The sequence below is a fragment of the Coregonus lavaretus genome, assembly GCF_964263955.1.
Source record: "Coregonus lavaretus genome assembly, chromosome: 3".
NCBI lineage: Eukaryota > Metazoa > Chordata > Actinopteri > Salmoniformes > Salmonidae > Coregonus > Coregonus lavaretus.
In genome coordinates, this window is record NC_139990.1 from 69,299,837 (window position 1) to 69,325,263 (window position 25,427).

The window sequence follows — 25,427 nt, forward strand, 5'->3', positions numbered from 1 at the left end:
ACATGCAATACAATATTTTTTAAAAACTCAAGCCAGCCTTAATGCTACCCCCTTAGCCTTACACATACTCATAGGCGGTGTGTCCAATAAGCTAAGCTTCCCTTAAAGTAAATTGAATGGAACTTGCCAAAATGAAATACTCCTGTCTATACACAAATAAATAAAATCCTTTAAAACACTACACCAGAGAGCATGATTTAGCCACAGAGGATGATTTGCTTATTTGAAAAAATAGCTGTGGATTGTTTTAAATTACAAGCACATTCAGCCGGAAAGCGTAAAGCGTGCAATTTAGGAACGTTGCAGCAAATATCAGAGCTGATTGTTGACATATCCCCGGTGAGTGCGCATATTCAGTGTCTTTATCATTGGGTGAGTCCATGGCAAGTTTTTTTGGGACAATAATTTCCTCATCCAGGCTAGATGGACGTCATAGCCTACAATGTCTCCCCTTTTCATAGGCCTCAATTAGATGGTTGCATTCAAGACAAGGTCGTTTTTATTGATCTCAGTTTGTCATTGTCAGCAGATCAGCCTACCCTGTCATTTTGTGGTATTAAAGATTATGATAATGTCTCCAGTCATGGCAAGTGAAGTGTCGTAGAATTGCATGAAATGTGTTTATAAAACTCTATATTTTTCTCGGATCCTGCTAAAGAATGTCCCTCTAGCTGGGGCGGAGCTCTGGATGTGAGCGAAGAAAAGAGAAGAAAAGCAGAAAGGTATTTTTGTGAACAGTGAGTTATATTATTAGCCTAACTTATGACTATCCAATCTACTCATCACTTTAGGAATAGTAGGCTATTTTATGTTTTATCATAAAAAGATACAAAAATATAGCTTCCCCCAAACGTGAAACACACATGCCGCCTATTCACATACTCAAAACACACACAAAAACTGTAGTTTTGGCTTGATGTTTCCTTGCGAGGTAGCCCTACGAGTGCATCAACCCAGCATGAGACAATGTAAAGGGTGACATCTAGTGGGAAAAACTGTTCGGTACCATAGAGTATATCAATAAAAGTGAACAAAAGCCCACATTTCACAAGGGCAGATACTTTTACATTTGTTTTACATTTTAGTCATTTAGCAGATGTTACGTGAGATAAGAGCATCTGCTAAATGACTAAAACATGTAAAAAATGTAAAAGTATCTGCCCTTGTGTAAAGTACTACTTAAGTAGTTTTTTGGGGGGTATCTGTACTTTACTTTACTATTTATATTTTTTGACTACTTTTACTTTTACTTCACTACATTCCTAAAGAAAATATTGTACTTTTTACTCCATACATTTTTGCCTGACACCCAAAAGTACTCGTTACATTTTGAATGCTTAGCAGCACAGGAAAATTGTCAATTTCACGCACTTATCAACAGAACATCCCTGGTCATCCCTACTGCCTCTGATCTGGCGGATTCATTAAACACACATGCTTCGTTTGTAAATTATGTCTAGATGTTGGAGTGTGCCCCTGGCTATCCGTAAATTTCAAAAATAAGAAAATGGTGGCGTCTGGTTTGCTTAGTATAAGGAATTTGAAAATATTTATACTTTTACTTTAACTTTTAATACTTAAGTACATTTGAGCGATTACATTTACATTTGATAATAAAGTATATTTAAAATCAAATACTTTTAGACTTTTACTCAAGTTGTATTTTACTGGGTGACTTTCACTTTTACTTGAGTCACTTTCTATTAAGGTATCTTTACTTTTACTCAAGTATTACAATTGTGTACTTTTCCACCTCTGCCTACAGGTATAACATGTCCGTAATTTTGGTGAACTGCAATTTTGGTGAACCGCTTTAGAAATCAGACTTTACAGTAATAGCATAAGGGCAGGGTTAGTTTCAGTTTCAGTTTCAGAAATTCAAGAATTTAATTTGACTTATAGGCTAGGTAGGACTGAGAAAATGTAGCTCTATAGTAAAGTAGGCTATAATTTGAAGGCAACTTGAAAGTACTTTTACAAATTGGCGCCGTGGCAGCACAGGAACAAAGTTAGGACACTTTTGAGCTCGAGAGAGGGAGTTGCTGCGGTTGCAAAGTCATATCTGTAGCGTACTTTGAAAATGCTAAATGTATGGTCGAGGTAAAAATGGAGACCACGAAGAGGAACACCACTTGAAAGTTAATGTGAGTTCTAAACGCCATTGTCAGCGTTGTGTATTTGTACAAAGTTAATGATTTACTGTATTATTTTCACTCAAACGTCACATGAATCTGAGTTACGTGTCACCTGTCCTTGTATTCCATTGTCGTGAGAAAGACACGGCGCCAGGACTCGTTCTGTACAAACGAATACTACCTCTGCATTGTCAGCCATTGTAAGGTAGTTTTTTGTATATGTTATTTTATTATTTACATGGGTAAATACTTGATATTGGTTTGGGATTAATCTAGTTATATGCTGTCGTGATTCGTCCAGTGTTCTTCAGGGTATGGTAATGTTGAATAACATTTGGGAAGTTTACAATAGGTTTGCCAGTTTAATTGTGTGGTTTCTGTGATACATTGGAATAATCTTAAAACTGTTTGCAATTGCTGTAGACCTATGACAATTTTGCCTAATGTGAATACAAAGATATTAGACCTGCAACGTAATACACATTTAATGCAGTACAGTCAATATGTCAAGTTGTCAACTGAATTATTTGCATATTACTCTGACATAAAACAGTATGTTAGCCAAACTACACTGAACAAAAATATAAAGTGTTGGTCCCATGTTTCATGAGCTGAAATTAAAGAGCCCAGAAATGTTCCATATGCACTAAGATGCACACATTTGTTTACATCCCTGTTAGTGGGCGGCAGGTATCCTAGGGGTTAAGAGCATTGCGCTAGCAACCGAAAGATTGCTGGTTCGAATCCCTGAGCCAACTAGGGGAAAAATCTGTTGATGTGACGTTGAGCAAGGCACTGAATCCTAATAGTGCCTTTAAATCGCTCCAGAGCGTCTACCAAAATGTTAGTGAGCGTTTCTCCTTTGCCAAGATAATCCATCCACCTGACAGGTGTGGCATATCAAGAAGCTGATTAAACAGCATGATCATTACACAGGTGCACCTTGTGCTGGGGACAATAAAAGGCCACTCTAAAATGTGCCTCTGAAGTTTTGAGGAAGTGTGCAATTGGCATGCTGACAGCAGGAATGTCCACCAGAGCTGAATTGAATGTTCATTTCTCTACTATAAGCAACGTCGTTTTAGAAAATTTGGCAGTACTATCAACTGGCATCACAACTGCAGACCACACCAGCCAAGGACCTCCACATGTGGCTTTTTCACCTGCGGGAGCGTCTGAGACCAGCCACCCGGACAGCTGATGAAACTGGGTTTGTACAACTGTAGGATATCTACACAAACTGTCAGAAATCGTCTCAGGGAAGCTCATCTGCATGCTCGTCGTCCTCACCAGGGTCTTGACCTGACTGCAGTTGGCAAATGCTCACCTTCGATGGCCACTGGCACGCTGGAGAAGTGTGCTCTTCACAGATGAATCACGGTTTCAAATGTACCGGGTTGATGGCAGACATGTGGGCGAGCGGTTTGCTGATGTCAACATTGTGAACAGAGTGCCCCATGGTGCCGGTGGGGTTATGGTATGGGCAGGCATTTATTTATTTATTTTACCTTTATTTAACTAGGCAAGTCAGTTAAGGACAAATTCTTATTTACAATGACGGCCTACACCGGCCAAACCCAGACAACACTGGGCCAATTGTGCGCCGCCCTATGGGACTCCCAATCACGGCCAGTTGTGATACAGCCTGGAATCGAACCAGGGGGTCTGTAGTGACGCCTCAAGCACTGAGACGCAGTGCCTTAGACCACTGCGCCACTCGGGAGGCATAAACTACTGACAATGAACACAATTGCATTTTATCGATGGCAATTTGAATGCGCAGATATACTGTGATGAAATCCTGATGCCCATTGTCGTGGCATTCATGCGCCGCCATCACCTCATGTTTCAGCATGATAATGCACGGCTCCATGTCGCAAGGATCTGTACACAAATGTCCCAGTTTTTACATGGCCTGCATACTCACCAGACATGTCGCCCATTGAGCATGTTTGGAATGCTCTGGATCGACGTGTACAACAGCGTCCTCCAGTTCCCGCCAATATCCAGCAACTTCGCACAGCCATTGAAGAAGAGTGGGACAACATTCCACAGGTCACAATCAACAGCCTGATCAACTCTATGCGAAGGAGATCTGTCGCGCGGCATGAGGCGAATTGTGGTCACACCAGATACTGACTGGTTTTCGGATACACGCCCCTACATATCTGTATTCCCAGTCTTGTGAAATCCATAAATTAGTGCCTAATGAATTTATTTCAATTGACTGATTTCCTTATGTGAACTGTAAAATATTTGAAATTGTTGCATATTGCATTTATACAGTGCCGTGAAAAAGTATTTGCCCCCTTTCTGATTTTCTCTATTTTTGCATATTGTTGATACTGAATGTTATCAGATCTTCAAGCAAAACCTAATACTAGATAAAGGGAACCTGAGTTTACAAATAACAAAAAAAAATGATACTTAATTAACAAAGTTATGCAACACCCAATTCCCATGTGTGAATAAGTAATTGCCCCCTTACATTCAATAACTGGTTGTGCCACCTTTAGCTGCAATGACCAAATGCTTCCTGTAGTTGTTGATCAGTCTCTCACATCGCTGTGGAGTAATTTTGGCCCACTCTTGCATGCAAAACTGCTTTAACTCAGCGACATTTGTGGGTTTTCAAGCATGAACTGCTCGTTTCACGTCCTACCACAACATCTCAATTGGGATTAGGTCTGAACTTTGACTAGGCCATTCCAAAACTTCAAATATGTTGCTTTTTAGCAATTTTTTGCTTGACCCAGCTGCACTTCAGCTTCAGCTCACAGACGGATGGTCTGACATTCTCCTGTAGAATTCTATGATACAGAGCAGAATTCATGGTTCCTTCTATTAAGGTAAGTCGTCCAGGTCCCGAGGCAGTAAAGCATCCCCAAACCATCACACTACCACCACCATGCTTGACCGTTGGTATGAGGTTCTTACTGTGGAATGCAGTGTTTGGTTTTCGCCAGGTATAATGGGAGAACTGCTGCCCAAAAAGTTGTCTCAGGTTTGCCAAAAAGCACCGGGAAGCACCTGGATGATCATCAAGAAGAATGTTCTATGGACAGATTATTCAAAAGTATAATTTGGGGGACTATTTTTGTTCAGAGTATTTGCATTACATTGTCTTGAATTTAACAAAAGTCTCTCTCTGTTCAATCCAGGCAACAGTTTCAACATGAAAAATAGGTCATAACCCTCCCATGCTGAACAGCTGCACAGGACAAGCACAGACTGACGGTAGTAGAGGATGGACCAGGCCTTTCCCAGCCTCCAGACCCCAGCCTCGGGTCCATTTGAACCCGACCCAGGAGAGCTCCAGCTCAGAGTGGACTTCTTCAGAAAGTTGGGCTACTCCCCCATGGAGGTACGGGCCGCCCTGCTGAAGCTAGGCCTGAGTACAGACACCAACTCTGTACTGGGGGAGCTGGTCAGCAGCGGAGCCAGCACTGGTACTTCTAACTCAACCATCCCTGAGAGTGGTGAAGATACTACTGGCCCCATAAGCCACACAGGCTCCAGCATGGCCTCCTCTAGGACCCATGGCCCCCAGAGAGACAGACCAGTCTCATTACTGGAAGACAGGAGGGACACAGACAGTGGACTGAAACCTATCGTCATTGACGGCAGCAATGTGGCCATGAGGTGAGCGAGTCGAGAAGAGAAGTGATTTATTTTTGTAATGTTTGTAAGAGCTAGCATTCAATGTAAGTGTTTCAATGAGTTCAGCTGTGTGCGTGCCCTCGTGTATGTCATGGTGATGACAGTCCTGCACTGTAAGAGTTAAGGTGTTATTATGGTTGAGAAATTAGATGAAGCGGATGTACTGTATTATCCTAATGCCCCATGTTGCTAAAAATACCTGTAAAAGTACAGGTGTACAACTACTCATTATCAGCTGTTGAACTACCTGCAACACAAGAACCACAAGTTCTTCTCATACACCTTAATGTAATTTTCTCAGCTGGGTTTGAAGAGGTAGTTAGCCATGCCTGTACATGCCTTTGCAAAGGTTAATGCTGCACAATATGCAAATCTCCAACACAAGTCTCTGCCTCCTACTGGCTCCCAGTGATAGCTATGTGTCAAGGTGGTGTTTATATTGTCAGGATAGAGTTCATATTGAACAGTATCTCCCGAGTGACGCAGTGGTCTAAGGCACTGCATCGCAGTGCTAGCTGTGTCACTAGAGATCCTGGTTTGAATCCAGGCTCTGTCGTAGCTGGCCGTGACCGGGAGACCCATGGGGAGGCGCACAATTGGCCCAGTGTCGTCCAGGGTAGGGGAGGGAATGGCCGGCAGGGATGTAGCTCAGTTGGTAGAGCATGGCGTTTGCAACGCCAGGGTTGTGGGTTCGCTTCCCACGGGGTGCCAGTATGAAAAATAAATATAATAATGTATGCACTAACTGTAAGTCGCTCTGGATAAGAATGTCTGCTAAATGACAAAAATGTAACAGGCCAGACGACATTGTCACTCAGTCTTATTATGTCTTCTTAGTTCAAGTATTTGCATATACGACCATTTTTTATTGTCTGCTCCTTATTACATGGATGGATCGTTCTATCCTTATTAGGATAGAACAGCGCCGGAAGAAGATGGCTGCCGTTTTACAGCCCTCTAACCAATTGTACTATTATGTGTGTTTTTCCGCGTTATTTGTAATTTATTTTGTACATAATGTTTCTGCCATCGTCTCTTATAACCAAAGAGAGCTTCTGGATATCAGGACAGCGATTACTCACCTCGCGTTGGACGAACACTTTTTCTTCAACGAGGCGTTCGCGAAGGATATTCTACAGACTCCCGACAAGGCCCAGATCCCCGTCATTCGCGTGAGGAAGAGACGGAGATATCGTGGACGCAGATCCGGGTGCCTTGTAAGGATCCGACGGCGAACGAGTAAACTGCCTCTCCCATCAATCCTATTAGCCAACGTTCAAGCTTTGGAGAATAAAATGGACGATTTAAGATTACGGTTATCCTACCAACGGGACATTAAAAACTGTAATATCTTATGTTTCACGGAGTCGTGGCTGAACGACGACAATGATAACATTCAGCTAGCAGGCTATACGCTACATCGGCAGGACAGAACGGCAGACTCGGGTAAGACGAGGGGTGGCGGTCTCTGTATATTTGTAAACAACAGCTGGTGCACAAAATCAAATACTAAGGAAGTCTCAAGGTTTTGCTCGCCTGAGGTAGAGTATCTTATGATAAGCTGTAGACCACACTATTTACCAAGAGAGTTTTCATCTATATTTTTCATAGCTGTCTATTTACCACCACAAACCAATGCTGGCATTAAGATTGCACTGAATGAGTTGTACAAGGCCATTAATCAACAGGAAAACGCTCATCCAGATGCAGCGCTCCTAGTAGCAGGGGACTTTAATGCAGGGAAACTTAAATCCGTTCTACCTAATTTCTACCAGCATGTTAAATGTGCAACCAGAGGGGAAAAAACTCTAGACCACCTTTACTCCACACACAGAGACGCATACAAAGCTCTCCCTCGCCCTCCATTTGGCAAATCTGACCATAACTCTATCCTCCTGATTCCTGCTTATAAGCAAAAACTGAAGTAGGAAGCACCAGTGATTCGGCTAATAAAAAAGTGGTCAGATGACGCAGATGCTAAGCTACAGGACTGTTTTGCTAGCACAGACTGGAACATGTTCCGGGATTCTTCAGACAGCATTGAGGAGTACACCACATCAGTCACTGGCTTCATCAATAAGTGCATCGATGATGTCGTCCCCACAGTGACCGTACGTACATACCCCAACCAGAAGCCATGGATTACAGGAAACATCCGCACTGAGCTAAAGGGTAGAGCTGCCGCTTTCAAGGAACGGGACTCTAACCCGGACGCTTATAAGAAATCCCGCTATGACCTCCGACGAACCATCAAACAGGCAAAGAGTCAATACAGGTCTAAGATTGAATCATACTACACTGGCTCTGACGCTCGTCGGATGTGGCAGGGCTTGAAAACTATTACAGACTACAAAGGGAAGCACAGCCGCGAGCTGCCCAGTGACACAAGCCTACCAGACGAGCTAAACCACTTCTATGCTCGCTTCGAGGCAAGCAACACTGAAGCATGCATGAGAGCACCAGCTGTTCCGGACGACTATGTGATCACGCTCTCCGTAGCCGATGTGAGTAAGACTTTTAAGCAGGTCAACATTCACAAGGCCGCAGGGCCAGACGGATTACCAGGACGTGTACTCCGAGCATGTGCTGACCAACTGGCAAGTGTCTTCACTGACATTTTCAACATGTCCCTGACTGAGTCTGTAATACCAACATGTTTCAAGCAGACCACCATAGTCCCCGTGCCCAAGAACTCTAAGATAACCTGCCTAAATGACTACCGACCCGTGGCACTGACGTCTGTAGCCATGAAGTGCTTTGAAAGACTGGTCATGGCTCACATCAACAGCATAATCCCAGAAACCCTAGACCCACTCCAATTTGCATACCGCCCCAACAGATCCACAGATGATGCAATCTCTATCGCACTCCACACTGCCCTTTCCCACCTGGACAAGAGGAACACCTACGTGAGAATGCTATTCATTGACTACAGCTCAGCATTCAACACCATAGTGCCCTCAAAGCTCATCACTAAGCTAAGGATCCTGGGACTAAACACCTCCCTCTGCAACTGGATCCTGGACTTCCTGACGGGCCGCCCCCAGGTGGTAAGGGTAGGTAACAACACATCTGCCACACTGATCCTCAACACGGGGGCCCCTCAGGGGTGCGTGCTCAGTCCCCTCCTGTACTCTCTGTTCACCCATGACTGCATGGCCAGGCACGACTCCAACACCATCATTAAGTTTGCCGACGACACAACAGTGGTAGGCCTGATCACCGACAACGATGAGACAGCCTATAGGGAGGAGGTCAGAGATCTGGCCGTGTGGTGCCAGGACAACAACCTCTCCCTCAACGTGACCAAGACAAAGGAGATGATTGTGGACTACAGGAAAAAAAAGAGGACTGAGCACGCCCCCATTCTCATCGACGGGGCTGTAGTGGAACAGGTTGAGAGCTTCAAGTTCCTTGGTGTCCACATCACCAACGAACTATCATGGTCCAAACACACCAAGACAGTCGTGAAGAGGGCACGACAAAGCCTATTCCCCCTCAGGAGACTAAAAAGATTTGGCATGGGTCCTCAGATCCTCAAAAAATTCTACAGCTGCACCATCGAGAGCATCCTGACTGGTTGCATCACCGCCTGGTATGGCAACTGCTTGGCCTCTGACCGCAAGGCACTACAGAGGGTAGTGCGTACGGCCCAGTACATCACAGGGGCAAAGCTCCCTGCCATCCAGGACCTCTATACCAGGCGGTGTCAGAGGAAGGCCCTCAAAATTGTCAAAGACTCCAGTCACCCTAGTCATAGACTTTTCTCTCTGCTACCGCACGGCAAGCGGTACCGGAGTGCCAAGTCTAGGTCCAAAAGACTTCTCAACAGCTTCTACCCCCAAGCCATAAGACTCCTGAACAGCTAATCATGGCTACCCGGACTATTTGCACTGCCCCCCCACCCCATACTTTTTACGCTGCACCTACTCTGTTAAGTATTTATGCATAGTCACTTTAACTCTACCCACATGTACATATTACCTCAACTACCTCAACTAGCCGGTGCCCCCGCACATTGACTATGCAACGGTACCCCCCTGTATATATAGCCTCCCTACTGTCACTTTATTCTATTGTATATATAGCCTCCCTACTGTCACTTTATTTTTACTTCTGCTCTTTTTTTCTCAACACTTTTTTGTTGTTGTTTTATTCTTACTTTTTTGTTTAAAATAAATGCACTGTTGGTTAAGGGCTGTAAGTAAGCATTTCACTGTAATGTCTGCACCTGTTGTATTCGGTGCATGTGACCAATAAAATTTGATTTGATTTGATCCAAGCCAACATTTTAGAACTTCTTGATTACAGTTTGATTACCTAGCTATTTGAGTGTTTTGTTTGGACTTGATTCAATTCATAAACCAATAAGGAAACACAATCCACGTGGACACTACCAGTCAAGTTTGGACACACCTACTCATTTAAGGGTTTTTCTTAATTTTTACTAATTTCTACATTGTAGAATAATAGTGAAGACATCAAAACTATGAAATAACACATATGGAATCATGAATTAACCCAAAAAGTGTTAAACAAATCAAAAAATATTTGAGATTTGAGATTCTTCAAATAGCCACCCTTTGCCTTGATGACAGCTTTGCACACTCTTGGCATTCTCTCAACCAGCTTCACCTGGAATGCTTTTCCAAAAGTCTTGAAGGAGTTCCCACATATGCTGAGCACTTGTTGGCTGCTTTTCCTTCACTCTGCAGTCCGACTCATCCCAAACCATCTCAGTTGGGTTGAGGTCGGGTGATTGTGGAGGCCAGGTCATCTGATGCAGCACTCCATCACTCTCCTTGGTAAAATAGCCCTTACACAGCTTTGAGGTGTGTTGGGTCATTGTCCTGTTGAAAAACAAATGATAGTCCCACTAAGCCCAAACCAGATGGGATGGCGTATCGCTGCAGAATGCTGTGGTAGCCATGCTGATTAAGTGTGAATTCGAAATAAATCACAGCCAGTGTCACCAGCAAAGCACCCCCATACCATAACACCTCCTCCTACATGCTTTACGGTGGGAAATACACATGCAGAGATCATCCGTTCACCCACACCGCGTCTCACAAAGCCACGGCGGTTGGAACCAAAAATCTCAAATTTGGACTCCAGACCAAAGGACACATTTCCACCGGTCTAATGTCTATTGCTTGTGTTTCTTGGCGCAAGTCTCTTATTCTTATTGGTGTCCTTTAGTAGTGGTTTCTTTGCAGCAATTCGACCATGAAGGCCTGATTCACACAGTCTCCTCTGAACAGTTGATGTTGAGATGTGTCTGTACTTGAACTCTGTGAAGCATTTATTTGGGCTGCAATTTCTGAGGCTGGTAACTCTAATGAATGTATCTTCTGCAGCAGAGGTAACTCTGGGTCTTCCACTCATGTGGTGGTCCTCATGAGAGCCATTTTCATCAAAGCGCTTGATGGTTTTTGCAACTGCACTTGAAGAAACTTTCAAAGTTCTTGAAATGTTCCATGTTAACTGACCTTCATGTCTTAAAGTAATGATGGACTGTCGTTTATCTTTTCTTATTTGAGCTGTTCTTGCCATAATATGGACTTGGTCTTTTACCAAAAAGGGCTATCTTCTGTATATCCTACCTTGTCACTACACAACTGATTGGCTCAAACGCATTAAGAAGGAAAGAAATTCCACAAATTAACTTTTAAGAAGGCACACCTGTTAATTGAAATGCATTCCAGGTGACTACCTCATGAAGCTGGTTGAGAGAATGCCAAGAGTGTGCAAAGCTGTCATCTAGGCAAAGGGTGGCTATTTGAAGAATCTCAAATATATTGCGCCAGTAAACGGAAGATCGCTGGTTCAAATCCCTAAGCCGACTGGGTGAAAAATCTGTTGATGTTCCCTTGAGCGAGGCACTTGACCCTAATTGCTCTGGATAAGAGCGTCTGCTAAATTACTAAAAAATGTAGGTTGTCTAAAACAATTTTTTTCACCAATTGGTAAAATACTATGTTACTTGTGTAGATACTCCTTTAAAAAAACAATGGTCCAAACCCCATGAATCTATAATAATCCATTCAGTTTTATATCCTTGTAGGATGGCCAAGATAAAAAAAAAGTGGTACAAAATCTGGAAAATAGCATTGCGTCAGCTAGGTTGGATGCTGTGCGAGAATTAAGGCAAACTGACAGGCTCAATGTTGAACTCGTCATCTTTCTTCGCGAATCCGGAGAACATAAAACAATATAGAGGTAAGATAGATATCGGTTTTGAGACATGACATGTAGTATTTTTATATTTTAGTATACACTTTTCATATTGATGCGAAAGTCCTGTTGTTTTTCAAAGATTTCTCAGAAAAACAAGCGTATTTTTGTGAAATGTCAACATTGCACTGAGCGGAGGCCTACCGCAAGCGTTCTATTATCAAAGCCTTTTACATTTAATTCAACTCGTGTCATGTTAATTTTGCTTTTTGCGACCCACAGAAACAACTTTGCAGAAGACCACCACAACATGTAAAATCCTAAAAAAATCGCTGCAAGAAGCGGCAACGCTCTCTGTCAACAGAGCTCTGTGCTTATTATTGGATATATTAGGTTACGAAATCTGACTTTTAGGATATAATGTTAATGATATGTTAGAGAAAGCCCAACTGAATGATTTAGAACATGAAGAATCATATTTGTCTTGGTAAAATTTATTTTATAACATAAGGAAGTGAAATTTCATCACCGAAGCTAGTTTTCACCTACTCACCCTACCATGTGATGTTTTTATGTTTTGCCGAAGTTATATTTTTTAAATCTGTGTTTTGTCCAATGACGTTCAAAGGTCTCTTTGCAGGTGTTATTTAGCACTGATATACGTAAAATAGGACCTTGTTGTACAGTATAGCTGTCATTCTGTCATATGTTATTATCTTTTATACAACGGGTGGGTCTAATCCTGAATGCTGATTGGTTAAAACCGCATTCCAGCCAGTATCTATTCCACAAGTTGCCACCGGCTAAATCTATGACGTTAAAATGCCTATTTACTCTGTTCCATCTGACTGTGCTAATAATAACTAATAAACTTGATCTCCACTATAAAAAGCATCTAGACATTATCTCACATTTCTTTTAGACTAACATTTTGTTTTCAACAGCAGAGATTTGTATAAACCTTGTTGTCTGTCTCTCCGACATTTGCAACATTGTTTCAATATTGAAATTCGATCTCCAGCTGTCCCATAGAACGTGTCAGGAGTCGGGTCGAGACAGACAGACAGACAGACAGGCAGGCAGCATTTCTCAGCCAGTCGAAATCATGAATCAGCTGGCATAATTTTTATGGTTATATACAAAAAAAATTCAATTGAAAAAAGGTTAAACGAAACACAGCTAATTTGCAGTCTTTCCAGCTTCAGTTTGAAGTGATTGTGTTACTGTAGCTGTGTTGTTGGCAAGCTCCTCTGAACAACAGTGTCCTGACGAGTGAGCACATTTTCTATGCGAGGTGAAATTGCGCCTCTTTAGCTCATTGTTATGGGTGTATCCAAATAAATGTCATTAGAAAACAGCTTAAACAAATGCAAATGCAAATGCTGTTATTCTGGCTGCACTTTTTGACGTGACTGTAAATTAGCCGTAGTTGGCTAGATAGCAAGCAAGGGATAAGAATGTTTAGAAGGAACAAAAGGACTGACCAACTGGGTCACGTCTCTAGCAACCCTAGATTTGTGTCTGGACTATATCTTGTGGATGGATGAAATAGTACGAATAAATTAATCAAAATAACGTTTTTAATGAAAATATGTCAATCATTATATGAATATGTTGGTAACCCATTGTATAAAAGTGATAATGCCCTCGAAGCCGGTGTTTGGAGGATATATTGGCACGGTTTTGGCACGGTAACACCCGTGCCAATTTATCCTCCTAACACCGGCTTCTCTGGCATTATCACTTAAATAACAGCTACTTTACTTTAATGATGTCGTGCTACTTTACTCCTCAGAAAGAGTACTGTTTGAGCTGCATGCCTGTGTTCCTGCATTTTTTTTACTATGCAAACCTTGTCATTCGCTTGCATTGCCACTGTGAAGTGAATGCATTGTAGACAGAGGAGGAATTATTTGATCAAATTAACTTTGCTCTACCATTTAACAATGAAACAATCAGACATAGACATAAAACTGCTCCTTCACCTCTCTCCTTCCTTTAAATCTGCCCTCTTCACTAGAAATGTTTGTTGATTCATCGAAAGTAATTATTTATCCTATTTCCTGCTCTCTGTCTCCCTTCCAGTCATGGTAACAAGGAAGTGTTCTCCTGTAGAGGAATTGAGTTGGCAGTGATCTATTTCCTGGATAGAGGTCACTCAACCGTCATTGTGTTTGTGCCCTCCTGGCGCAAGGAGCAGCCCAGGCCTGATGTTCCCATCACAGGTGAGATTCACACATAGTTCAAATTAGACTAGTCTCTGTTTCTGAATATTAATACCTATGTAACACCAGGGGATTTTGAAAACACAAACTGTGTTCATGTACAATATGAAACTATCCTTTTACGGCCAGTTTCCGGGACAGAGATTAATCTCTCTCTTTTTAGTCCAGGACTAGGCTTGTCTATGGAAATTCATTTTGTGAGGTCAGCAATACATTAAAATACTAGATAGAGAAAATCAACACAATACAATAAAGTACAATACAATACGGTATTCATTGTTACTGTTGCTTTAAAATAATGCAGGACATTTCCTTATCTCATTTATATGTAGGAGTTTCGGTTAGTACACTCACTGCAGCTACAGTATGTCTCCAGTTATATGATGTGTTTGTATTATGAGACTGAGGCAAAAGGCATTGGGAAACTCCACCGGAGGGTATTATTGGACAAATGTTGAAATACTGAAATCAATAAATACTCGCTGACATCATACTCTAGTCTTTCTGAAAAAAAATCTAAATAAATTGTCCCAAATGTGATCGCTTCAACCTACATCAGCAGTGACTCTTTTCCATGTACCTGCTGGCTATCAGTTATCAGTTGTTAGGAGGTGTTTGTGTTAACCTAGCGTTACCACTAACAAAGCGGACCACTGTGGACACATCATCACCTGGTGCCCACTGCTTGCATGGTTCAGTGGATTTGTCTGAGGTGGAGCAAGCAAGCCAAAAGTTAGATTTTCAATCCCAGTAACCAGGAATTAAAAATAACCGCAGCAGTCAGACAGTCAGTCCTCCCTAGGAATTGGGAAATCCCCAACCAGGAAGTGCAACTGTTTTTTTCTCACACACCTAGGTTACTATCTGAAACTGCGTCTTTAACTGTTTCCAATCAAGCAGTGTTACCTGAACAATGAAAGCATTTTTGGCACAGACAGTTTACATTTGTGAATGCCTTTCAGGCTTTAGTCAATAGAAGTCAATCATTTTTTTCAATATGGAGCCCTATGTCTCACACTTATACAAGTCAGGGTCCATATTCAAGTGTATCAGTAGGAGTGCTGTTTTAGGAAAAAAAGAAATTATTTTTAGGTCATAATGAATAAGATTACATGGACAGGGGGGACCAGATCCTCGATCAGCACTCCTACTTTGAGACACCGTATGAATATGGCCCCAGTTCTTTCCAAAGTTTGATTGCTGAACATCGTTGCCTTTAGCTTGTCCATTTTGTTTATTTAAACGACCATTTCCATTGTCCATTTTCACTGTGTACACACAGGTGCATTTATTCAACATTCATTTTGAATGTATTTGTCAATGCTTTAATTTAGTCTGCTGGGAGGCTTGCGTGTTATATGATATTGGGGAGGTAGGTTGTGAAGTTTGAACAGCTTATGTAATAATTAACCAGTCATGTAATATTTGTTGTAAATGATTGATGGTTTTGTGGTCTGTATGTTTTGTCTCAGGGATTTTTTTCTCCACCATTGATGGATTTGTGTTTTGAGTGTCCCCTGTTTGATTTGCAGACTATACCATATTTGATTGAAGCAATGTTATGCAACCCTTTATTATTGTCAGGCGTCATGTGTAGCGGTAGGACGGAGTCAGGCGCAGGACACAGAGCTAGTAGACAACGTACTTTACTAGTGAAAATAAATGAACATAATCTCCACGCAGGGAGGACAAATATCGTTCACCAGTCGATGACACCAAACATAGAACAAACACGCACACAATACAGTGGGAGCCAGAGGGTTAAATAGGGAACCAGGTGTGTACAATAAAGACAAAACAAGTAGAACAAAGAAACATAGATCGGTGGCAGCTAGTACTCCGGTGACGACGAACGCCGAAGCCTGCCAGAGCAAGGAGGAGGGGCAGCCTCGGCTGAATCCGTGACAATTATCATAGTGTCACCTGGCTTGTTTATCATGCAAAGGTATAGAATACGTGGTATATCTAACTATGTTTTGAATTATTAGTCATGTTAATGTGTACTAAGAAGACATTAACAGGTAAGGCAGTGGAATAATCTGTGTCAAAAACAGAATTCCTATATGATGAAAGACCAAACATAAAGCGAACCATCTCTGCTACTTACATCACCAACAACAGCATTCACCTTGTTAAACCATTCTGGGCCCGTATTCATAAAGCATCTCACAGTCTGATCTAGGATCAGGTCCCCGCCCTGTCCATGTAATCTTATTCATTATTATCTATAAGGCAAAACTGGTCCTAGATCAGCACTCCTACTCTTAGAAGCTTTATGAATACAGGCCCTGGACTGGGCCATAATAAAACACTTGGTGAAACATCTGCACATTTATTTCCAGACCAACACATTCTAGTGGAGCTGGAGAAGAAGAAGATAGTTGTCTTCACTCCCTCGAGACGCGTCGGTGGTAAACGGGTGGTCTGCTACGATGACCGTTTTATCGTGAAGCTGGCCTACGAGTCGGACGGTGTGATCGTGTCCAACGACACCTATAGGGACCTCCAGGGAGAGCGTCCGGAGTGGAAGCGCTGTATCGAGGAGAGGCTGCTCATGTACTCTTTCGTCAATGACAAGTGAGTGCTGGAATGTTTTTTTGTTTTTTGGGGGGGGATAGATAGAGAGAAGATACAATGGTGAAGAGGCCATATATGTGGTATGGGGGGTTTCAGCAGGTAACATCTGTCATAAATACTGATTTTGGACAGAAACATGAGATATATATACAGGTTTTGAACTCTTTAAAAAAAACAATATTAATCATGCATTGATGTCAAGGGTAGATATGTACAACAATTTTAGTAATGCACATAGTTCTTTAGTTAGGATTCAGCACAGAAATAGCGAGAAACTTGGTTCCGAAAAGCAGATTTGACCTTTAGAGCAGATACTGTAGTAGTGTAATATACTGTAAGGACATGGTCACCAACTGGTCGATCTCCAAGGCATTCCTAGTCGATCGCCAAACATTTCTGTAAAAAATACTACGATAAAGCCTTGTGTTCCTATTTTTTTTATTCATCTCACACTGTTGGTGGTAGGTGCACCCGATTCAGCTGCACTGCGTGCCAGGTAGGTGAAGTGTTCCATTTTAAACCATTTCATGTGTCTGAAGGTACAAACTCTGCCTTCCCAGCGGGCCCGGAGAGTAAATCAAGTGCACTATAGGCCTACCGCTGGCCAATCGTATGGCTCAGATTACCGTGTCTGCAGTAACGTAGCAGGCATAAAAGAAAGCTACAGCAAAGTTGAGATTTTGAGATTTCAGAACTTTTAAAACAATGACTCAATGAATACAGCAAAGAGCTGCAGGTTTTTTGAGTGTGTTCATGTTTAAGTTCTTACTAAGCACTGTCAACACTTTTTATTCAACACTTTTATAAGCCATAAAATGCACATTCATCCTACTTCCACTCACGCTACAACCAGCACTGCAGCTGTAATGAATGAGTAGGAAAGTGTATCGATAGGCTTGTGTGGTTATTATTAGCGGCTTGGGTCTTTTTTAATATAGAGGAATATTTCACTTTCTCCATTCATAGGAGTAACAACATGAATTTGTGCATGAGGCAGAAATAATGCAGTGCGACTCGAGTTTTGCCATCAGCTGGAAGACAGTGTCCCTTTTTGGTCAGTGTCAGCGGAGGAAAGGGAGAGCGGGGGGGCATTGAGAGGCGAACCCTCAGTCTGCTGCTCTCTCTGTCCACTGAGACTGACCATCAGATGCAGTCACCATCAGCACAGTAAAATAAAAATAAAAAGCAAATGATTTCAGTGTAGCTTATTCAGCTGTGCCTCACAAGTAATACAACTGATCTATTACCGGTGTGATCGTATAGCCTACCTAAAATGTATAAAAATGGTGCGAACAACAATCCATTGACAGGACAATTCAAGCAAAGCCAATATGCAGTGATAATGTATTGGGCCTATAGCATACTGCACAAACCTCATTGTTACAGTACTGTTTTTAATAGGTTAATGTTGCATAGGCTTACGTAGATCTCAGCTTGCATTTTGACTCAGAAAGTGATCTTGACTCAGAAAAGGTTGGTGACCACTCCTGTAAGGTTAGAGGATGATGAATGAGACAACATGTATTCACGTAATTATTTCAGATATGAAAAGCAAACATTCCCTCTGACTGCACCATGTTTTATTGTTCTTATCGATCAGATTAGATCCTCTATCACTTCTCTGCCTGTATGGTTTTCTGATCAGTATTACCCATTTCCGGCCCAGATTCATGCCTCCAGATGACCCGCTTGGTCGTCATGGTCCTAGTCTGGATAACTTCCTGAGGAAGAAGCCTCTGCTGCCAGAACACAAGCGCCAACTCTGTCCTTATGGTAAGATCTCAATCATAGAGATATATATGTGAGATACCATAGGGTTCTAAATCTATTGTGTGAACACTGAAGCTTAGTTTAAAACCTGTCTTGTTGAAGCAGAAGAGAAACAAAGTACTAATCTAGGATCAGGTCCCCCATTAGGCATAACTGATTTTATGTCAGCACTTCTAATCTGAGATTCTTTGTGAAGAGCCCACATACTTTGTTCTGTAGAATTGTAGGGTTAACAGTGTTATTTTAGTTGATTTTAGACTAGATAGTAATACTGTAATAACTGTAATGTTTAGTATCTGTCATTTATGTTTTCTATTTCAGGTAAAAAGTGCACCTACGGCGTAAAGTGTAAGTTTTACCACCCAGAGCGTACTCACCAATCCCACTGCTCGTTGGCTGACGAGCTCAGGGAGAAGGCCAGGCTCTCCTCTGTAAAAGAGGACCGGAATCCCATGATGTCACACCTGAGGGACCCCCAGTCCGACCCTGGCCCCTTTCCCTCCTATTCTCTGGAGAACGACCTGGAGCACAGGCTGACATTGGAGCACCGCGGTTCCCTGAGGGAGGGTCCCAAGAGCCAAGTAACTGAGAACATGTTGCTGTACTGGGATGGGCCACGCTCCAGTAGGAACCAGCAGGCCCGCAGCCCCACAGCAGTAGGCCAAGGACAGATGGACTGGCCCAGTATGCCCAATATGCCCAGTATGCTCCCCCCCTCCACTACTAGTGACCTCCCCTATGCCAGCATCTCCCATGAGCGCCTGGACTCTGGTTTTGGCTCCTATGAGAGCCAGAGCCAGTACTCGGATGTGTCCCAAGGCCACAGCAAGGCCTTCAGGCCCAGGCAGCAGCAGCAACAGCAGGGCTTCCCCTCTGGTTCCAGACATCCAGGCATGCATCCAGAGAGGCTGGCCCAGGACAGCCCCCGGTCCTGCAGGTGTTGTTTCCATTTGGCTCCCTCCACAGGTCCCCAGCAGCAGCACCACAGCAACCCACTACAGACCCATTCCCAATCCCAGCCGAGGTATGACACCTACTCGCCCCCTCTGTTCCCACCCAACATGCACCACCAGCACCACTACAGCCTCCCCTGCAACTTCCAGCAAGGCGGGGTGGGGGAACATCATTTCCACCACCATCAGCACCCCCAGAAGTACTGGTCAGACCCCTTCCATGGCGGGGTCCCCCAGGCTAGGGCGTCCTGTAGCCTCCCCCCCGGCCCCCACCTCCATCACCCCCCTACCCCGCACAAGGTCCCCCACTCATGCTCCTCTTACGGGGATCAGCAGGAACACCACTCCTGGGCCCAGCCACCTCCACCTTCTGCCTTTGACCCAGAGAGAGAGGAGCTCCGTAAGAAACTGCAGGCCATCTTCAACCCCCACCAGGTGGATTCGGTCATGGGGATGTTCCCTCACCTGATGGACGCCCAGAAGCTGGCTGCAGAGATCCTCAACCTCAAATCTCAGGGAGGGGCCTTCTGATGCCTCTAAGCATCTTCTCTAAGGGGCTGATTCAGGGTTGAGATAAGCTTGCACAACTCAAACTTCCACGTAAATCGTTCATTGATGTCAATGGGATACTTGTGTGAAAAGGAGCCTTGGGTAATTCATCTCGTGTGCTTTTCCTTTGTAATTTACTGTAACATTTTGAACTGTTTGAAAGTGAAAGAGCAACATTTTTGTTGTTGTTGAGGTTGTCCTTCCTTAGCAGTCATGTGCATGTCATAGCTTATGTTAAATCCATGACGGGTAGTGTGTGCACAGTTTGGGAGAAGTGTGGAGAATCGGGATGAATCCCCTGTCGTGTTGTTTAACTGGATTATTTTAGATGTTGACTTATTGAAAGTTGTATACATTTATGACAGTGTAGCCAAATCTTGATCTGGGATGAACTTGAAAGTTGCCTCTAGACTCAGTACCATGGCAAAAGTGAATCTAGAGTGTTTGACTGTTGATGCATATTGTATCATTTGGGATATACTGTATGTGATCTCTCATTTGTCTGAAATTCAGCTCTCATGCAATAAGAAATAATTATTGTCTAAAATAATGTCCTTATCTAAAAGGGTGGCCATAATGTATTTCCTGTCTCATATACAAATATGCAGTATTCCATCTCTTTATGCAGTGTGGAATGCAATGGTATACCTTTTTCAATGTAAATTATAAAGCTACGCACAAAGAGCCCCAAATACTATACAGTATCCTTCTAACCAAGAGTATCAGTGGAAGAAGCTGCCAAAGAAACTTAATTAAAGTTGGAAAAGCACTTTGTCATTGATCCAAATATTGTAATTCCCCCATAGATCAGAATGTGATCTAATAGGGTGACGTTCTCAGCAAGATAATGTATAATGTAACATAGTGATAAAACGATTGTATATCTATAAATATATGTGTACTGTAATATGTACACTATGGCCTGTGAGGGTCTCTTGTATCACCAAAGACTGGGTAAATCCAGTAGTAAAGTAACTGTCCAGTGTTTCCCGATTTCTATGAAATATGACCTACAATGAATTACAGTACAGTATGAGTGAAATAGTTTTCCTTCCAAAATGTTTTAATTGAGTATGTTAAAAAGCAGCTTTTCTGTGTTGGAATGGTGTGGGTGTTCCCCAACAACAGAGTGGTGTGGGCATATACCGGTTATTAAAAATATTCATGCAAATAGACTGCTGATTGGCCAGCTCAAGCTCCTCAGGAGGATTACATCATCCTCTATGAGGAAATAGAAAGCATTTTTTAAACGGTCTGTTTGAGTTTAAGGTTGGGTTTTTTAAAGTGTTTTTTTCCAATTTATGATTTGGCCACAAATACAAGAATATGAGTCAACAACATTATTTAGGTATGAGTTAACAGAATATGAACTTTTAAAAGTGAGATTTTCACTGGACAGTTACTTTAACAATGTTTCTATGGTATTTGTCTGTCTTCGCTGTATGCTGATTTTGTAGATTTTTAAGTGCCTAAACATGTAAAAGTTATAATTCAATTATCATGGACATTTGGAGTAGAGTTCTAGGTCTTAACAAATCTTTTAACTTTTTTTAATTAAAACACATTTTGGTAACTTTATTTAACAGCACGTTAAGTACTAGCTAGGTATTTAAAGTTAGAATGTTATTATTATGCAATCATATAGTATTACCAGCTTCATATCAGGTTATTACAGTCTTAATGCAATCATAACTACATGGTACCTGAAATAATTAGCAGGTAACACTAGGTATTTTATTTCTCAGCAATTATTGTGTATTTTTAGAGTAGGCTACTTTGTTTCTTTGAACTAGAAATAGCTTCTATACCAAATCGTAACATTTGTTGCCAAGTATTTACCAGTACCTAGTACTTACCCGACAGTAATAAAGGGTTACTCACTCATTCTTTATTCATTTATATAGCACATAACCACTGCCTTTGAATGTTGGGAAATCATGTTACACTAAAATTAAAGGTTTGAAATACACCTGTGTCTATATTGTCTAATGTCATGTCTCTGTATTGCGTCTCAAGCTACTGTACTATGATATGGCACTTCCATTGTGTCTATTGTTTCAGTGCCTGAGAGCATAGACAGTCATATGCTCCATGATGATCCTATGAGGATCTGATGATGACCATAGCTCAGGGCTCTCCAACCCTGTTCCTGGAGAGCCACCCTCATGTAGGTTTTCGCTCCAACCCTAGTTGTAACTAACCTGTTCAGCATCTCAACCAGCTAATTATTAATCAGGTGTGTTAGATTAAGGCTGGAATGAAAACCTACAGGACTGTAGCTCATCAGGAACTGGGTTGGAGAGCCCTCCCATAGCTACTAACACTGTGAAAATGGTGGTCATGTGTGGCTCAGTTGGTAAAGCATGGTGCTGGCAACATCTGGATGGTAGGTTAGATTCCCACTGGCATCGCACATATATAAATGTATGTATGCACGCACTACTGTAAGACGCTTTGGATAAAACCGTCTGCTAAATGGCACCCTCAGCGGCGACGTAAGAAATCAGAAACATCTGGTTCAGGGAGAAAAGGAAGCGAGCCTTTGACGCAACTTCTGCTTTTGGACGTGTGCCTCGCTGTTTACAGTCCCCGGTGAAACATAGCGAGATTAAGTTCTTGCCACAAAGTCGACAGACACCACACACCAATTTTGTTTGTGTCAACTTTGCCAGATATTCCATTATCGCTAGACAACACTAGCTAATATCTGTCTAGCAGTTAGCTACGGCACGTTTGCTAGCTAGCTTGCTCTTTGAAGTTGTTTCCATCCAAAATATTAACAAGGCGACACTCTTATCTTAACTCCTCCTCCACATTTACTGGATTGGTTGAACAGTACAGAAGATAACTTCTCCCAACTGTTTATTTTATCGTCATGACCCGAATGTGGGGTTTCCTGCTCAGGCGTTTATTTTACGCCTACTACGATAGGTTAGCTAAATGGCATATTTAAATGTTAGATCATGTATATATTTTAGGCATGTTGTGAAATGTTGTGATGGCATATTAAAAGAACATTCTGTCCTTGTCGTTCTGTAAATATACAGTAGGCCCACAGTGTAACATAAAGAATCTTCATTTAATTGAATGTCAATGTCATATAGAATACAGAGTTACCTTAATGGGTAATTCCACCATTTTCTATTAACATCACATTCATTATCATGTTCATTATGGTGCTGAACAGGAGGTTAAAATGTGGTGTGAGGCCTAGATTCAATCAGATCAAGCGTTAACCGGCGATAGCCGACATCCGCAAAGCTGATATTCTGGCGATGTCGGAGGTGTAACTGCGTTGGAGCTGTCAAATCAGTGAGCAGCTGCTCTTGATCATTGTCAGGAAGCCACACATCCCACTCACGTTAGAAGTTCAGAATGAGAAAGTGTAGGCTATATAGAAATAATGATGCTCAAATTGAAAATCATTAAACAAAATAATGAGGATTTCTATCAGCCTAATCGAGGTGTAGATTACATATCACATTCCAGTGTTCGAACTTGTAAACAAGGTTGCATGGGATTTCTCTTAATGCGACTCATTGCAACCAATGGCAATGTCCTCTTTAAGTATAATGCCAGGAGCCGCTTGTGGATTTGACAGCTCTACTCAGTTCCACCTCCGACATCGCCAAAACAACCGCTATGCAGATTTCGGCTAAAGCGGATCTGATCGAATAGAGCCCTAAATCTCCTTTGAAGGGGCAATCAGCAGTTGAAACAATAACAAAGTGTTTTGGTAAAAAGCTGAGGGATGGGATGAGAAATATAACCACTCTCAAATTCAGAGAAAGAGCTATGGATGCAAGGACTGACCATCCATGATATCAAAAGGATAGCCTTAACCATGTTTTGAGGCTATATAGTGTTTGTTTACATTTACTTTGTTTACAAACATCGGAGTAAAATAAGCTTCTATTTTGGGTTCTGATGGGGTACTACAGTTGAACTCATGAGGCATCAATGGGTAAATATCAATCCAAAAATGGATGTAGCAAGATTGCGCCTTTAAGGCTTAGACTCATGCCAGATTTGATGAAGCTAGTTATTGAATATGCCAAGCTAACATGTATCATGCTCATGCTCTTCAGCACATCAGCCTCCTCACTCTCTACCCCACACGCACACCCTATTTCTTAGAAAATCCAGCATAGGTTTTCAAATCTGACCTTTGTGCAACTATGACTCACATTGCAAGCTTTAGCAAAACCACAAGCTGAATTCCAGCCAGTTTTCTCTGATGTTTTAAGCCGGTGACATGCAGTCTCAGATCTTGTGGGTGCAGTCACAACTCCAAAGCCCTACAGGTTTACCTTTGCCCTGTATTTTAAGAAATGCCATTGCAGGTTCTTGAAAACCTCCCACTAATATTCCCCTGTCAGATCTGCACAGGCATGTGCCTGTAGTGCATTTTCATGTCATATTCTGAGTTCACTGAGTTATAGAGATACCAAGATGGGCGCTGCCTTGCCCTAAGTGACACAAGGCTACTTGCCCTGAGACATGACTGTAGACCTTATTGAAGTCAGACATGTGTTGGGGCAAGCAGCCATGTCTCAGGCCAAGGGGCTGCCTTATTGTCAGACTGTGAAGGCTTTGTAGAAACAAACGGATGTGATATTTCCAACTGTATATGTATAGAATGTGAAATATAAAAAAGTGTGGTCCTGTGTGGCTCACTTCCTGCAGCTCCAAAATGCCAGGATTGTGGGTTCGATTCCCGCTGGGGCCATCCATGTGAAAATGTATGCAAGCACAACTGTAAGTCCCTTTGGATGAAAGTGTATTTTAAATGGCATTTATTATTATTATCTTGGTGGTATGTGTGCTGTTGTCCTTCTACTGTCTCACTCCTGCTTTATTAATACAGTCATTATGACTGTGTGTGTGTGTGTGTGTGTGTGTGTGTGTGTGTGTGTGTGTGTGTGTGTGTGTGTGTGTGTGTGAGAGAGAGAGAAGATGGTGACATCTTGATTGAATCGATAAGGAAATGCAATTCACTGTCATTTCTAATCGGACGCAGTTCTTGGAAAGATATGTGTATGCGTCATCGTGGAATGAAAAGCTATGAGGAAATAAAAACAATAGTCCACTTCCTGCCAGGGGCAAATGAGAGGAGAGTACTGTACTGTGGCCGGTTTCCTGATAGCGATGGAATTTAGGCTTACAAGTGTTTTAACAATGCATCTTTCCTACAACTGCCGAAGATGTAACATGCGTTTCCCAAAACACCACGCAGAGAGAACGTTCGCTAAGTGCGTCGTTGAGGCATGTGTTGATAGGTTCGAAAGAAAGGCAGCGGTGCTCTCTGTATCGGATCAGCTTTCTCTCTTTCAAATCTTACCTTAACATTATAATTATTCCACAATATTGACGACGGATCAGGT

At 42.3% G+C, this 25,427-nt stretch overlaps 1 protein-coding gene across 3 annotated transcripts; it reads left to right on the forward strand.

The window, feature by feature from the left end:
* The first annotated feature begins 1,899 nt into the window (after positions 1–1,899).
* Positions 1,900–22,012, forward strand: zc3h12aa (zinc finger CCCH-type containing 12Aa). Of its 3 annotated transcripts, none has more exons than XM_084158693.1 (6): positions 1,900–2,144; positions 5,297–5,777; positions 14,055–14,194; positions 16,537–16,771; positions 18,438–18,544; positions 18,863–22,012. In XM_084158693.1, the coding sequence occupies exons 2-6, from the start codon at positions 5,383–5,385 to the stop codon at positions 20,023–20,025; spliced, it is 2,040 nt and encodes a 679-aa protein (XP_084014819.1). In that variant the 5' UTR covers positions 1,900–2,144; positions 5,297–5,382; the 3' UTR covers positions 20,026–22,012. The 3 variants fall into 3 exon arrangements, with proteins under 3 accessions (XP_084014819.1, XP_084014818.1, XP_084014817.1); XM_084158692.1 differs by lacking the exon at positions 1,900–2,144 and adding an exon at positions 2,253–2,335; XM_084158691.1 differs by lacking the exon at positions 1,900–2,144 and adding an exon at positions 2,261–2,340.
* The last annotated feature ends 3,415 nt before the right edge of the window (positions 22,013–25,427 follow it).